General features: G+C 40.6%; 1 protein-coding gene across 1 annotated transcript in view; it reads left to right on the forward strand.

Moving 5' to 3' along the window:
- nalf1b (NALCN channel auxiliary factor 1b) overlaps positions 1 to 15091 on the forward strand; it is a 49186-nt gene extending 34095 nt beyond the window's left edge. Inside the window, exons 2-3 of the mRNA XM_088383459.1 lie at positions 11230 to 11401; positions 14754 to 15091. Coding sequence (XP_088239585.1) covers positions 11230 to 11401; positions 14754 to 15046 — 465 coding nt within the window. The 3' untranslated portion in view covers positions 15047 to 15091. The remainder of the gene's footprint in view (positions 1 to 11229; positions 11402 to 14753) is intronic.
- The last annotated feature ends 569 nt before the right edge of the window (positions 15092 to 15660 follow it).

Consider the following 15660-nt stretch of genomic DNA (forward strand, 5'->3'; position numbering starts at 1 on the left):
ATTCCAGCATGAATATTTTTTACTTAGCTCAAAACTCATGCCAATCTTATAAATTCATCTGGGAAAAAATATAACTCTATGACAAGCTGGATTCATATCTGTTATTATAAGGAACTTAAATGGATGAAACATTTAACCTTTGAATACAAATGGTGATGCCATTCATGTAGACAGACAGAACAATAATCAAATGCAAATATTCGTGATCGGCTGTGAAACAAATGACCATTATTCTAGAATAAACACAATGTTTAGCTGGAACGGATTAATAGCATTTTCCTTCATTTCAATGGTGAAAGATGTCTTGAGATACAAGTGTGCATAATCAAAATCAAGCATGATCATCTTTGTGAAGGCTGGTGGAGAGCTTGGCAGTGAGGTTGGAGTAATGAGCGTTCAGTGACACTCTTTAATGGATCGTTTTACTTGAGGGTACAAGAAAGATAATGATGCTACAACATAAAGGAAGGACATTAATAGAGATTGCTTTTCACTAAGACTACAACAGCAATGTCAAGCTTGCAAGTTAATGAATAACAACGTTATTCAACTGCTGGCATCAAGCAGTCGTGGTCATTCCAGCGTTGTTCTACGATTTGGTTTCATTTTGGCTTTTCTTTCTCGTTAATCCCCCTCATGGTTTATGACATGAAATCTCCATAATACCCCCTCCATTGTGACTTTCATTTTCCAAAACATTTTCTTAAACCCATTTTTGGATTTCTCAGTCACTAAGCCGCCGCTATGCTTGGAGTGTGACTCTCCAGAGCCCCATACAGTAACACCTCTGCGCCATGGAAATCCGTCGCTTTGCAGGCCTGCCATGCCTAGTTACCGTTGCTAAGCTACTATCATTTAAATTTTAGTTAACGGTCAATTTGCTTTTTTTCCACTGTTCTCCATGCAAGTTGCTTCACCACTCACATATTAAAACATGATCTTCTTTTAAGCGACGTTATTGCCATTTAGTGAAATCAGATCCTTTTTTTTCACTGGCAGTGTGGGAGCCGCTTTGCTCTCTCTCTCTCTCTTCTCTCTCTCCCTCTGTCTCTCTTACAGCGCTTGATGTCGTTCTGGCAGCGGCAATCAGATTAATAAGTAAACAAGCTTGTAATTGGCACCGAATGAAATATTCAAATGATGAAACGACACTCATGGTAGACTTTTAAGTACGCGTGGTAATGTCATTTGTCGTTACAACCCCCTCCCACTTTATGTCATGTGAGTGGTGCATATGCCTGACATATATATTCTACGTATATTTGCTTTGCAAACTATACTGTCAGGACGAGTCTTGGCAACAGACTCAGATATGTGTGCGTGTGTGTCCATGTGTGTGTCCATGTGTGTGTTAATCATTTCATCTGGCGGTGTACGCGCCCCTGTGATCTTGCTTTCTGTCTAAGCGCAGCATTGCAGAGCACAAACTGCATACTAACCCAATCATTAAGAGATAAATGAGAACATCAGAATCTAGCTGCAGTCTCATACGCACACACACAGGCAGGCACACACACACAGATACACACAGTCGTCCTGAGAGAGAGTGACGCAGAAGGGAGCGACGGAAGGGAGGGATGAACAATTTATCTCCAGTCTCTCCTCTTCTAAGGTTTACTTCTCCCATCCACCCACCCACCCTCGCCGCCATCAGCCCTCCTCCTCACCCGCCCACTGACAAATAGATTGTACGACTGAATATGGCCTGTTTAAATGTCTCCACTTTTTGGGGAGGGAGGGGGCGAGCTGTCGTCAACGCAAAGCCTCGCCTGTGTGACCTTGTTGGTGCAATTGGGCTAATTTTCCACATTTGAAGTTAAAACAGAAAGCGACCACGTTGCTGATATGAGACTGCGTGATTCTCTGTAGTGAGGGAGGGGTATAAAGTGATTCACAGGCTAATCCTCCAATCATGACAGTGCCATTCCCAGATTGACAGGCGAATCCTCTAATCATGCCAGTGAAAGTCTCAACGTGCGCTTGCATACGTAACCTTATTCTTTTGATATTTGTTTTTTAAACCGAGCATGCAAAATGAACAATAATCAATAAACATTCTTTAGTTAGCTGAAGTCCCTTTCATTTTTGTCAGGTCACAAGTCATCATAGGTCGATCTTATCTCAAGGTACCTCTGTACATATTTATTTTTGCCTTTCATACTTGAGCTGAACAAGAAGTTGGCCTCTAAAGCAGCGGGCTGTGTACCTCCTTGCACAATAAAGTCTCTCACAGCTCGAGAGCGAAAAGTAGGTTAGAAGAGCAGCCTGGCTGACGTGAGTTGAGTCATTGCAGCTCTTGTTCTTCGCCTTACCTTTGATCACAAACTGTCACACACTCTCCGCACCCTCCGATTCTTTGATTTCATCCAAGTTCACGTTCCAATATGTGCATAAGGAAGCATGGGTGCAGAGTTTATGTTTAAAGAAACCACATTTGCCACTGTTTGCGAAGGTTCATCGTGTCTTCTTACGTTTACTATTTCAACAGTTCTTGTAGTCAGACAGATTATTTTACTTTTTACCTACATTTGCCACCGCAGTCACTTTTGTGTTTCAGTCATGTTTACAAAGGGAATTAGTTTGTGACTCTCATGACACATGTTTCGACATTTTGTCTTACTGTATAATAATTCTCTACATTCCATGTCCTAGTGTATAATAATTACTTGTTATCAGTCAAAGCAGGCTGTGGGCTTTTATTTTCAGAGGAGTTTTTGACGTTAAAACTTGAAACTTTCACTCTGATGCTGGCTGGATGTCACGCTTGCTGTCATCTGCCACGGCTGGCTTCAAAGATTACCCCGACGCAGCTCGCATCGTGTCATGGCAATATTTGGAGAAATACTGTAATCAACACCGGGAAATAGCAACAGTGACACGTTCGAGGATAGGTTGCCTAATACTGTACTGTGTATGCTGTATAGAAAGTGTTTGAGTAACACGGCAACTTCTATTAATTGATTGTTACGAGCTTGACCCTACAAGACCACGGTAGAAGCCTGTTGGGCCCCATTCGACTCAAAAGTGAATCTCACAAGATGATGCAGAAAGCAGCACTGAGTGAAGCGAGGTTGCTAACTTTACATAATCGATACCAAGAAATCGTGAATAAATGTCAAATGTAATCAGCAGTCTTTCATTTTAAAACGTGGTTAAACTGTTGGAGTTGCAACGCAAAGTCATCACTGTGAATTGCATTCAAAGTGAATCAATACAATGTTACTCTCGAGCGTGAAGCATCTTACTTGTGTCTATTTCATTTTTTGAAATAAAAATGAGCGTAGCGTACTGTGTGATGTTTTCGGTGTTTTGTTCTGGTCTGCGGAAGATAATGCTTCACTTAAAAAAAAAAAAAAACACTTTTGTGGGGTTTGTGTCTGTGCATTAATGTGTTGGAGCGCGTCATGGGGTCGAGTTGTTTGCATCGGTCCCCCCGGGCAGGTCCAGACCAGATCTCCATTAACACCATTTCCTATATAGCTATATATGCTGCCCATGTGCTGATTAACTCACATGTGTCCGTACATGTTTATGCATGGCTTTACTGCAAATCATAGTATATTGGACTTAATGGATTCTAAACGTGCGAAAATGCTGTTGACAGATAATTATGCTTTTTTTTTTTTTTGCATTTGCACAGGGTGAAAATGAGGTGGTCGTCCAACTACTTATTTTGTACGCTTAAAGCTCTTGACAAGCTCTTTTAACCTTATAATCTGGTGTTTGGACATGCTAGGGCTGGTTGATTTTTACATTTACGGAACCAAATGATGAAGCATCTTTTGTCTCCTCCGCTGGTGCCTGTGTGTATGGTGCCTTAGGAAGCTCCGGCAGATCCCTTAATGGCTATATTTAACAGCAGCAAAAAGATAGATTCATTTCCAGATGAAGTATTCCATCATACTAGCTGTGCAGCGAGTCACGTGACCTCCATATATCATTTGACGGTGTTGCAGGAAGGGAGTTATCCAGAGCTTTTAGCCGCCCTCGTGGTTATTGGATTTGATCTCCTCCACGCCCGTTTCAGCGGTACATTGATCTTACTATCAGCATCTAATTAAAAGTGAAGGCTCCCCTGTTGCTTTGATGTCCCGTGAGGTCAAAAGCTGACGCTCGCGGGCTTATCGAGTAGCGAGGCCCCCTCGTGACCTTTTGCATTTCACACGGACTTTGAAGGCAATGTTGCCATGAGCATTTTAGTATTGACTACCAGAGGTGGCAAATGTGGTCATTTGCCAATTCACCAATTTATCTCATGGACTTATTGTCAATAAATGTACAATCTGAAATGCACTTAAGTCCATTTAAGTCAGTGCTCCTCTTTCTGCTTTGAAATCACCTCTGAAGATTGAAATCACTTCTTAGCTTTGACATCCATTAACATGTTGACTCATTTATCATTGTTATTGATTTTTTTATTGTCAGGAATGCACATTTTGATAACATGGCACCATGGAAAAAATATTTTCCTTCTTTTATTAAGTTACATAGTGTTTGCACTAAGAAGATGCAAAAAATAATGCTACATGTCGCATGTTGCTAGATACTTATGCTAAAGTATGTTCCTAGTGCGTGAAAGATAAATTGCGTTATATAAAAACAGCATTATCCGACAGATTCCACTGATATAAGTATCGTGTTTTTATGACAATTCATACGAATGCTATGCCTAAATTGCACCAAAGACTAACACAACAATAAAACCCCATGACGAGCTTTAAAGCAAAAAGCAGGGGAGTGTGATGCGTTCAATTCCTGGAATTGTTGTTGAAAGCACTTCTGTTATAGCTCACAAGTGTACGCTTCCAAGTCACATGGTGATTCTTGCACAGATGCTGTCCCCTTCTTGCTTTTTAGAGACTCCTACACCATCTGCACTTTATATTTGGGCCCCCCCTGCAGAGGAAAATGCTTTTCATTCACTTTGTCCATTCAAACCCTCACAATGATTTATGATAAGTTCTCTGTTGGCCCTACCATAAGAATATAGTTGACAAAGACTTACTTTCACTTCAATGATAAATAACCAGCATATGGTTTTGCAATCACTACTTACTGTCTAGTAGCCCTGAAAGGTTTCTTTGGGTTCTTTCCAACACGATTATTTCTGTATGTCCAAAGCAGTTGATCTATTTTTTTTTAACAAGATAGATTCTCTACTTTAGAGTCAAGAGACCTTGGGCAGCATATGCGATAGAAAAATGAAGGATTTTCCCAGCGTTTCACTTTAAGCAACCACATATTTATTTTTGAATTAGACCTAAATTTGATTTAATTTTCACAACTCTGAGTTCACACGTAAGAGCAAGATCTCTGTCCATTTTGTATTCGAGTTGATGCAAGTTGTCTGAGGCAGTTGTGGACGAGGTCAAATCAGCAATGTTCTGTTTTCAGGCACAAGTGTCACAGCAAGACTCTTTATTTTGAGTCTCATCACTACACAACAGCCGAAGGATGTCAAACAATATATGTGAAGGTTATGCATGTGCGTGTGTGTGACTACACATGACAGCACTGCGTGGTTGTTGGCGCAATACGACGACCAGTCGTGGCCTGTCGGTTGACTGGTCCTGCAGGCTACAGCTAAGACGGGTCGCTCTCATAACATGCATGCACGCACATACATGCCTCAAAATAATGATCTCTGTCACATTAATTATCACTTCTACATGTCCGTGTGAATTATACCCTAGTCAGCACAAAGGACCTTGAAGATTTATTTTTTTATTTTGCAGGAATAATATAATGAATATTGTTACTATTGTAATATTGTCATCAGCAGCATCATATCGATATTAAACATTTTTTGCTACTGTGTTGCACTATATCACTATTTACGAGACATTTTGTGTTTTTATTTGCTGTTGACACAGTTGGCGTGCTTTAAAGGTGCTGGTGCCCCACGTTTGTCGATACACAGCAGTCATTCCCTTCACATTACACACATTGCAGCCACTGACGTCTGCCACAATGATATTAAGTGGATGCAACAATAAACTAACAGTTTGTTTTTTTGCCCGCCCGACGTCTAACTTCACGCTTGGTTTGCGTTTATTGACTCACTGATGTGCGTGTACAGTGGAAATAGGAAGTCTACTTCAACAGGCCTGTTAAAATGCCAGCTTTTGTGGTTTCATAATACATTTATGTGATAGCGAGTGTCTGTACCACACTTTTATGATGCCTTTTATGTGAAGCTTCGCTTTTGCATTTAAATGCAACCCAATAACAGAAAAAGTCAACAACATCAAATGAATTTTTCGGGGTGTTAATCGTAACTTTGTCATTGTGAGGAGCTTAAGGTGCGCTATTTTACGTTTTGAAGCACGTCATATGTACTTCGATACGGCTTTCCATTATTACACGATGACGAGAGCGAAAATCGGAGAAATAAACATATTTCTATATTTATTCCCAATCATGCATTTTGGGAATAATACAGATAGAATATATAATTGAACAAAAGAATGGGAAATAAACATTGCCACGCCTAATATTATTTAGATCATTTTAATACTGCACAGGGAACCCCTTTACTAACAGCTTCAACTGTTTAAGTGCTTTGGTCAGTGCTGCTGTTTTGTTTAGCAAACATGAAGATTTGAATTCACAAATACGTGGAGGATTGCTGTACAGAGGGTCCGGGCTATAAGACACAGTTTCGGAATATTTGTTTACATATGAAACCATCAATGCATCGTTCATATCCTTCAAATATTATTATGTTGTTAAACCGTGGAGCCCCTCAATTGTCATCTACGAGCATGCATGATTTGATTTGGCAGTGGAAAATGCCAGAAAAATAGATTTTTCTCGCATGCTAAAAGCTTTAAACTGTCAGAGGGAGTAACAGCGCTTAGTCGTTTCCAATCTTCACTGTATGTTTTCCAATGTTTAAATTAACCTTACAATCGTGCAACCTTTGCCATTCGACCTTGGCTTTTGTATTGGAAATCTCATGGAGCTTTGGTGCAGTGCCAGTGGAAGTGTGTGTGGATGTTCACGTGTGTACGTGCTCGTGTGTGTGTTTCCTCGCTGACTGCCACTAGATCACACCCTCCATATGACTTGCGACGTTTCGCCGCTCGAGCGGTCAGCTCATTTCATCAGAGGCCTTGAGCAGAGGTTTCACCGAATAATAACCCCAATACTACCACTACTAATGATAATAATGATAATAATGATAATAATAATAAATCATCATAATCATAACGTCTGAGTGCATCTGGAGGTAATTACATTCGCCTGCAGCGGCCAGTGTCTTCACTGATTAATCTTTTGATTAAAATAAATACTGAAATGGCGTCTCTCCTTTTGTTGGTTTGTGACAAAAACAAAGGAAGCATATTTCAAAGCGGAACACCCTGAAGGGAGCATGCTATTTATTTCTCTGAGGTGATTTCAATAGACTTGCGTGTTCACTCTACTAAAAAATAACAAAAATGAATAAACAACTGGATCAATAATCAATTTGAAGCAAAATGGGAACAGTATTGGTATATTATCTTCAAAGCGGTACTTTTACAGTTACACGCTTCAATAGGAATCCATTATTTACATGAAGCTAAAAGAGCTTAAATGTAAATGGTTGAATACGACACTTCTGCTGTGCTGCAAGCTGCTACAGTAACTGCCCCCCCCTACCCCCCTGAAAAAAAGTGCTGACAAGACAAAAGCATGCAGGGCCACTTAAGACCAATACCACAGGGCAGAGTAAAGGTCTTCCATCAATTACAATCTTATTAGCCTAACTATAATTAAATAATCCAATCGGAGAATCTCGTCCCCGCAGAGCGGGTGAGGAAAGCGCAGGATACGGATGAGAGGCACATCCAAAACTGCAACAACAACAAGTGCATCACAAAAAAGAGCAACGTATACTGTCTATACCATAGATGGGCATGAGTCAATCCTTGAGTAGTCACCGATGCCAAGTACTGATACCACTAATACTTTTGATACATAAAATTTCCCCCCCCAAAAAAAAAATATATTCTTCATTCCATTAGCAGCACAATGCACTCACTGCAGCATTCCCCTTTATTTTATTCTTTCAACAGAGAATGAGTGTCCACTAATGAGGCTTTTAAAATGTTTCCCTTTAAAAACCCTCTTAGCAGGGCCTTCATTAATCCCTTTCTTTCACCGCCTTAGAGTTAAAGCATTCACGGGAGTAGATGACCTTTGCAGTAACTTCACAATGATCGAAGGAAGGAAAAAGTTGAGTTTTTTTTTTTTTTTTTAACGCAATCGATAGGTGACAAAAGAGACCGCCGGCCAAACTAACCTGCGGGTTTGAGTGCGTGTTACAGTCGTTTGACAGTGTGAAAAATGTGCGGCAGCAGAAATGGCAGCGGGCTAGTTGGCTGACCTCAAAATCACTTACTTTAAAAAGCAGTTTAAAAGAAAAAAAGACCAAGCGAGTGAAGAGAAGTTATGAGCGATTTGGTTCCTTCCCGACAAGATTTCCAAGCCATTTTTATCTCTCTAGCTGGCTGTGTCCATTAGCGTCTTGGAGATAGGACAGCTGCATGATGGATCGACGCTCCTTTCTGTGCTTCTATGCTAGACCGATGGTTGGAGAGCTACTCTAAGTGGGGCTCAAAGCGAACGGAAAAGAAGGGTCAGGTTTCGGGACACTTCATTAGGTACGCCATCACGTAATAGACATCTGCAATATCGTAAGGGTTCGTTTAAGTTACCGTATTTCCCGGACTATAAGGCGCACCTAAAAGGCTACAATTTCTTCAAAAGCCGACAGTGCGCCTTATAGTCTGGTGCGCCTTAAATATGGACCAGATTCCTAAATTTAAACTGTCCCGAAGCATTGTGTCATGAAATCAATCATAAGTGGCCCGCTGAAGACTATGAATCATGAATCAAAAAGACTATTATTTTGTGATTATAAAGTAATTTGTTGCGTCTGAAATTGAAATAAAAAAGATAAAATGGAGAATGATTTGATTTGGTTTAAAAATCTGACATGATGCATTAATGGTGCGCCTTATAATCCGGTGCGCCTTATATAAGGACAAAGTTTTAAAATGGACCATTCATTGAAGGTGCACCTTATAGTCCAGAAAATACGGTAGCCTTTAATGCTAGTAGCAGTTTTATTTTTTGCATGAGCATTTTGTGAGGCAGCACAGGGTGGCCTGGAAACTCAAGTTAATGAAAACCAACTTGAGGTCAACCATATCCCAGGAATGGCTCAAACAGGCCTCAGCTTCATAAGCAATATGTGATGTACAACATCTGTTTTAGGTCAACTTCAGGCATGTTTTCTGAGCTGTAATCTTGAGCAACAGTCATCCTGATTGCCTCTGGCACCTCCTTATAGCATTGCCAGCAACTGATGAGTCAGCATTGGACTCATTGATTTGTGTGCGTGTGTATAAACAAAAATAGCCAGTCAGAGCGTCGTCCATGCACTTTTTCTTGGGGGTAGTTTTGCTGAGTCTCTGTGAAAACAAACACCACTGGATACATTTACAGAGGTTAGTAATGTTAGCTGGAAAATAACTGTAACAGTCTTTATCGCTAACAGCTAAGATGAAATGGAAACCGTCAGTGCGGGAACAAAAGATTGCTGTGTACAATCACATATTCTCACACATGCATCCATTTCGGGCTATTAGTCTAACGCGCCCATGACATGGGGGCATCTAAGCACATTTTCTGACATTCCCACTCTGCTATCAGATGAGGCAGAAGGCCAATGTGTGTGTATGTGTGTGCATGTTTGTCTGTGTGCACTGCGCAGCCAAGCTTATCTTTTGATTTCAAACGTAATTATTATCAGCGCGTGGCATTTTAGCCCGCGTGTAAATACGTTTGCACGTTGACACGATCGGTCATGCATAAAGCGACGCCCAACTGTGTTTATTGAAAGCGGGATTTAAATAATGATGTCATTGGAAATGTCATGCAGCATAAGGGATGATTATACACACACACTCTGCCCATCTGAGAGGTTTGTTGGTTTGGAGTAAAAGCCAACAATAAACAATCATCAACTCTTTCTCATGGTCCCTTTGCACTGGATTCAGTGGTGCAGTCCCACCCCACAAATGATCAAAAGTGGTATGGTCCCATTTCATAATTTGTAAATAAATGTTATTAATTAATTTTCAGGTTTTATGTCTCAAATCTTACATCATCCTCGATGAACATAGAAAGTTCATCATTCCAGCTATTTTTGGATCCTTGCTACTTTCCTGTCACTCCTACCAAATACAAATACATCACACATATGCAAACACATTTACACCGTGTTTTTTTTTTTTTTTTAACATCCCGGTGCGCTATACTTTCTGCTTTGCTTTTAGGCGCACCGATTAACTCCCAGCAGGCGCTAGCTTAACTTCCAGACCTCGCAGTGATTCACAGGAAATAGCAGCTAATGGCTGCAGGTGATAATAAGAGCACATAGTGTGTCTGCCACCTTGTTGTGTGAAGAAGAGAATAGCACAACAGTATCTAAATTATAGGTGAGAAAGAAAAGGAGTTCCTGTTTGCAAACGGCGCTCTATGAATTATGCCATGTTGTGATTACATATCATTTGTTGTGCTGTAATGTTGTTTGAATTGTTATCAACAGCAAACCAAGGTTGCCTGTCAATGAGGATTTTATTATTGTTTTATTTTTGTGTGTGTAGTTTTTATATTTGACATAATTATTTGATTCTTTGGATTCTCTTGTTCCATTTCTTCTGAATACAATTTATCTATTTTTTTAATTTTAATTTATACTTGTTACAGTTGCCATGCTTAATTTGCAACTAATCAATTATCAAATTAATTGGTCATTATTTTTATTTTATATTCATTTTTTTCAACAAATCATTGTTTTCTTTTGGTCTTGTAGAGCGTGTGTAATAATCTTCTATTCACAAACCTGGATCTATATTTCTATTCCTGTATGCCGACGATGATCTCCATCACATTTTGCTGACAATACACATTTTTGCTATCAGCCAAAGTGTTATCACAAATTTCTATATCAGCATTTACTTTGCATATGGACATTCAGCAGTTGTAATATCAAACCAAACTACTGATTCAGACTTAAATTTAATGGAAAATCCCATAAATTGATAGGGTCCTTACTATCTAACAGCATTTTGTCAGCTTGGATGTCAAACAACATCTGGATGAAATCTTTGGTTTATAAAGTGTGAAAATAAAATTCATGTCATTGGTCTTTTCTCTGTTCTCCCGCACCTGTAGTTGGCGTACAAGCCGTGGCTGTGTTCTCACTACTTCCAGACCTCCCAGTTGCACTGCACTAAGAGAATCCCCTGTAGTCAATACTGCCTGGAGGTGCAGAAGCGGTGCCCCTTTATCCTGCCCGACAATGACGATCTCATTCACGGAGGCAGCCCCAGTTTTATATGTACAGGTATGCTTCTTGATTCTCTTTTGAAAAGACCATACGCTATCACAGATAACCAATTCACACTTTGCATTACTTACATTACAATATAACAACAAAGTCTATTACTTGACTATGTTTATTATTCACTGCAGCAGTAAAGCATTTATACCCATTGGAAATAATAAAAAGTAAATTTATTTGCTGCATTGTTTCAATTGCCATCCTCTTAAAACTTATATTGTGCCAGCGTGTTAGGATTGTAACATTTCCAAACTGTCATACAAGAAGAGTTCAGCACTAAAATGAAAGAAAAATCAAATAAAACTATTCACCCACCTGTTAAAAATATAAGAAGGAACAGGAAAGTGTTTGCTTTGCGGCACTGCTGGAATGAATAAAGCCTTGTGATGTTTCATTAATTAATTGTATTGCTGTAAGGGCAGCTCAGTAGAGCAGTTTTGCTTCACAGTCGAGGGGTTCCCGATTTGAATCTCAGCTCAGACTCCCCATGTAGAGTTTGTGCCTTGTTTGAATGAAGTCTGGTGACTGGTGCGGAGGACCGTTACGAGCAATGAATCGTAAGAGGAGCAGAGGTGAGGCGGCACATGAAAAATGAAAAAGCAAAATATGCAGCCATGAGGGTGTGGTAATTATTAATGACGGTATGTCGCTCCAAGCTGCATGTGGAATATTGTTAGCTTGTCTGCCTCACAGTTCTCAAGTTCTCGGTCTGACTCTAGGCTCGAGTGGAATTAGTATGTTCTGCATGGTTTTTCTTGAGGTGCTCCAGTGAGATTCCACTAAAAAAAAAAGTAATTAGAGGCCTTGTAATTAATGGTGTGGTCTTATATTGAGGCTCTGTGGGTTTTATGAAATAAAAGCAGGAATTGTGAACTTTTGATCAGAAAGGCAATACAGGAACTAACCTTCCCGTTCCAATATTTTTGGAGAGAACTTCATGTATAAGGCAGAATGTGATATAGTTCTTGTATTGGCTCTCATTAGGTGTACCTAATATTGCGGCCGGATGCCAGAATAAGCCTTTTTAGAAAATAACTTAAAATCACTGTGCTGCAGCTGAGCACAGCAGCATGCAACGCTTTTGTGAACTTTCTTGAATGCCAGTCTTCAACACACAATGGCAGGTTGAATGGGTAAATTTGTTCAGTGAATTTTGCACATGCCAGACACGAGCAGACACAATAGACTCAGAATATTGTTAATGGATGACGCCCCCTGGTGGACTTGAGGAGTGCCATGCGTTAGTTGCAGAGGCAATACGTTCATTTTTATTTCGTACTTATTAAGGCTAAATTAGCTCCTATGACAGATAGATGTTTGTGTCCTAATGCTGTTTTTAGCACTTGGCTTTGTATACTATAATTCTGTATTTATGTGGCCAGGAGGCTGCAGGGACTGTTCTCAATGACACATTAGAGATAAGCAGAGAAGTACCTAATTATTTTTTTGTATATAATATTGTGGGGTAGTACTTAGTAACCACTAATATAATTATTTTTGCAATCCCCACTTCATTTCTCCCAAAGTTGAAAAGTTCAACAGCATCCTGTCCACATCTCCCCTTGTTGATGTGATTTCGAGATGCCACCTCTCGTCTGTAGACATTAGAATAATTAATTAAAACAAATATTGACCATGACAGATTGTATTATTATTCAAAGTAAAGCCTCTTTCAAAACGTCCTGCTGTTTTCCTCAAGGGATTAAAAAGAGGAATCGATTTTGGGTAAAGGATTTATATTTACAAGATTCATTTTATTGGAGGAAATATGTAGCAGTTTTATTCCATTTTTATTTAGTCACATATTTGTTTTAACAACATACTAGATTTGTTTAAACTACCAGCTTGCAAGTATGGATGAAAAAAAAAAAAAAAGACAATTGGCTATTTACAACCTTCTAAAATAGCTTTGAGAACAAGTCATTCAATTCAAAAGTATTTCAGCCAGGTTCTTTACCCTTTAAGATGTGAGTTCCTCTCCCCAGTGTCCCGGCTGACCCCACAGTTTTATCTCTCGCGTCACAAGGTACGAATTATCCCGACCTTCCCGACATGGCGGTGTCCTTAAGGACGCGTTTAACCCTCGCCGTAGTGATGGCGCCATTGACCTCTTGCCAAGTTTGTCACGTCCTCAGGGCTGTCTCTTCATTCTCTTTGGACCCTGAATGGGCCGCACTGTTGGTTCATCACTTGCTGCTGGAGTTTTTGGTCCAGCCCTCATCTCCCACTGTGGCGGGCTTTCTGAGGACACGAGTGACAAGTTAATGCAGTCGCATCAATATGTGTCACCTCTGTCCACGTTGTTTGTCTGCAAATAAGGTGTCCTCCTGTGCCTCCTCTCTCCTTACATGAAGTCCACGCTAGATGTTGTCATGATGACGTCACTTTAGTTTACACTGAACGTACTAACCACTCTGATTATGTTGATGACAATCCTGCTTTATTGTTTTTACAAAGAAAGCAAAAAGGTAAAAAGAGCTGAATAAGTTCTGCTAATGCTAATTAATGAATAGCAAAGCATAACATGTGAAGTTGTCGCTGTGTTACCGGACACATCAGGCACATCTGCACATGTAATACGATCACTACCTTTACAAAGATCATAATGTTCCTGTTTGACCGGTCAATAATGCAAGATCAATAAGCTTCTTGCTCTAATACAGAGCGATAATCCCTTGAGGTTTAAAGAGGATTGACTGTAAATTGTGAACGGTTAAGCGCTGTCAAGGGACAGACTTTTTCTCTAAGATTACAAAACTGTTCCTGCTGTGATACTATGACACAGAGTTAATCGTCAGCTTTATGGTGTGAAATGGAAACAGCGTTTATTGATTTCCGATTTCATCGGATCATAACATTTTCCCCATATGTGTTTGGAAGATTTTGTTACGGTATGATGAAACCGAGGTTGAATCTTTTGGCCTTAATTTCCAAAGGTATGTGTGTCACCAATACAACACTGCACTAAAAGAACATCTGACATATCGTGAAGCATGTTGGTGACGCTGTTATACTTAAATAAATTTGATACGTGGCACCTCGACACCAATGAGACAAGTGAGATTGTGAGTTGTATTTTGTCTTAAAACAACAACAACAAATGACACGACTAACTTGTTGGGTCATTTTTCTTATTCTTATGAAGCGGAATCGGTATCGCTGCAGCAAAATGCTGACGCCGCAAAAATTAATATCCACTGGGTACAGTACATCACAATAAAGAGCATTGCAAGTTAAAAAGAAAAAGTTATTTTTTTTAAATATGTACATAACTCCTATTGTGCCTCAGAGTGCGGGTGCAGTGGTATAATGCTTAATATGTTTCTCTGCCGCCCACCCCGTGCACGGTGGACAGGGTTGCTGCAGGACCATCCATCAGGGGTGGACCCCAAGGCAGAGTGCTGCGACGTGCGGTGGGACTGGAAAGTGGACACCCCCTCCCGGGGGACGCTGAAAAGAACTCACCCGTCGTGCCAGCACCGAACCTCCCTCAGCTCCTCGGCAGCGTGCAGACTGTGTAACAGCCGCCTCAAACTCTGCCTGCTGGTGCTCGTCCTCCTCGCCAGCCTCACTGCATCCCACAATGCAACGGGCTTGGGCCTCCCCGCCATCGCGCCTCTGGAGGAGAGCCCTGCCAATGAGGAGTGACGGAGCCGTTCGGAGGACGTGAGGTTGTCAAGGTGGTGGGATGGAGAGGGGGTAAAAAGGGGGGGGGGGTCCTTCACCATGGCAACCACGATGGAAAAATACAGCCACAGTTTTTTTTTTTGCTGGAGCTGTGCGCTTGTGCGGCAACACTTCCTAGCCAAATGGAGAGAAAAAAAAACGCTGGGACGCTTTGACACAAGAGACACACAAACCCAATCAAGACACATAAATAAAAGCGGGAAGGGGTTCGTTGAGCCCGTTTGGTAGGAACAGGGGACAATGCCACAGCCTTTGAGTGGGAACGTTCAGCTTCCTGCTGGCTGAGTTTCTCTCACTTAAGCTTTTTTACACTGTGTTCCGATTCATGATTTTCTGTTGCACTGCCTGGATGAAGCACCACAATCATATTCTCTTTCTGACGTCTCATCTTTTGTGTTTGTTTGGCGGACAGGGGAGAAGTACTTAAAGAGGTGATGTGAACAAACAAAACAACTTGCTGCGAGAATAATGTATGCTAGGATTTTTTGGTTTTGGTTTATGCAAACACCCTGAGGACCTTTTTTTAACCTGATTATGTGGAGCCCTCACTGTTTTGTTTTGCTCACAGTTTGTTT

This window comes from Syngnathus floridae, chromosome 8 (assembly GCF_059516105.1).
Source record: "Syngnathus floridae isolate MCC-2025c chromosome 8, RoL_Sflo_1.0, whole genome shotgun sequence".
NCBI classification, from domain to species: domain Eukaryota; kingdom Metazoa; phylum Chordata; class Actinopteri; order Syngnathiformes; family Syngnathidae; genus Syngnathus; species Syngnathus floridae.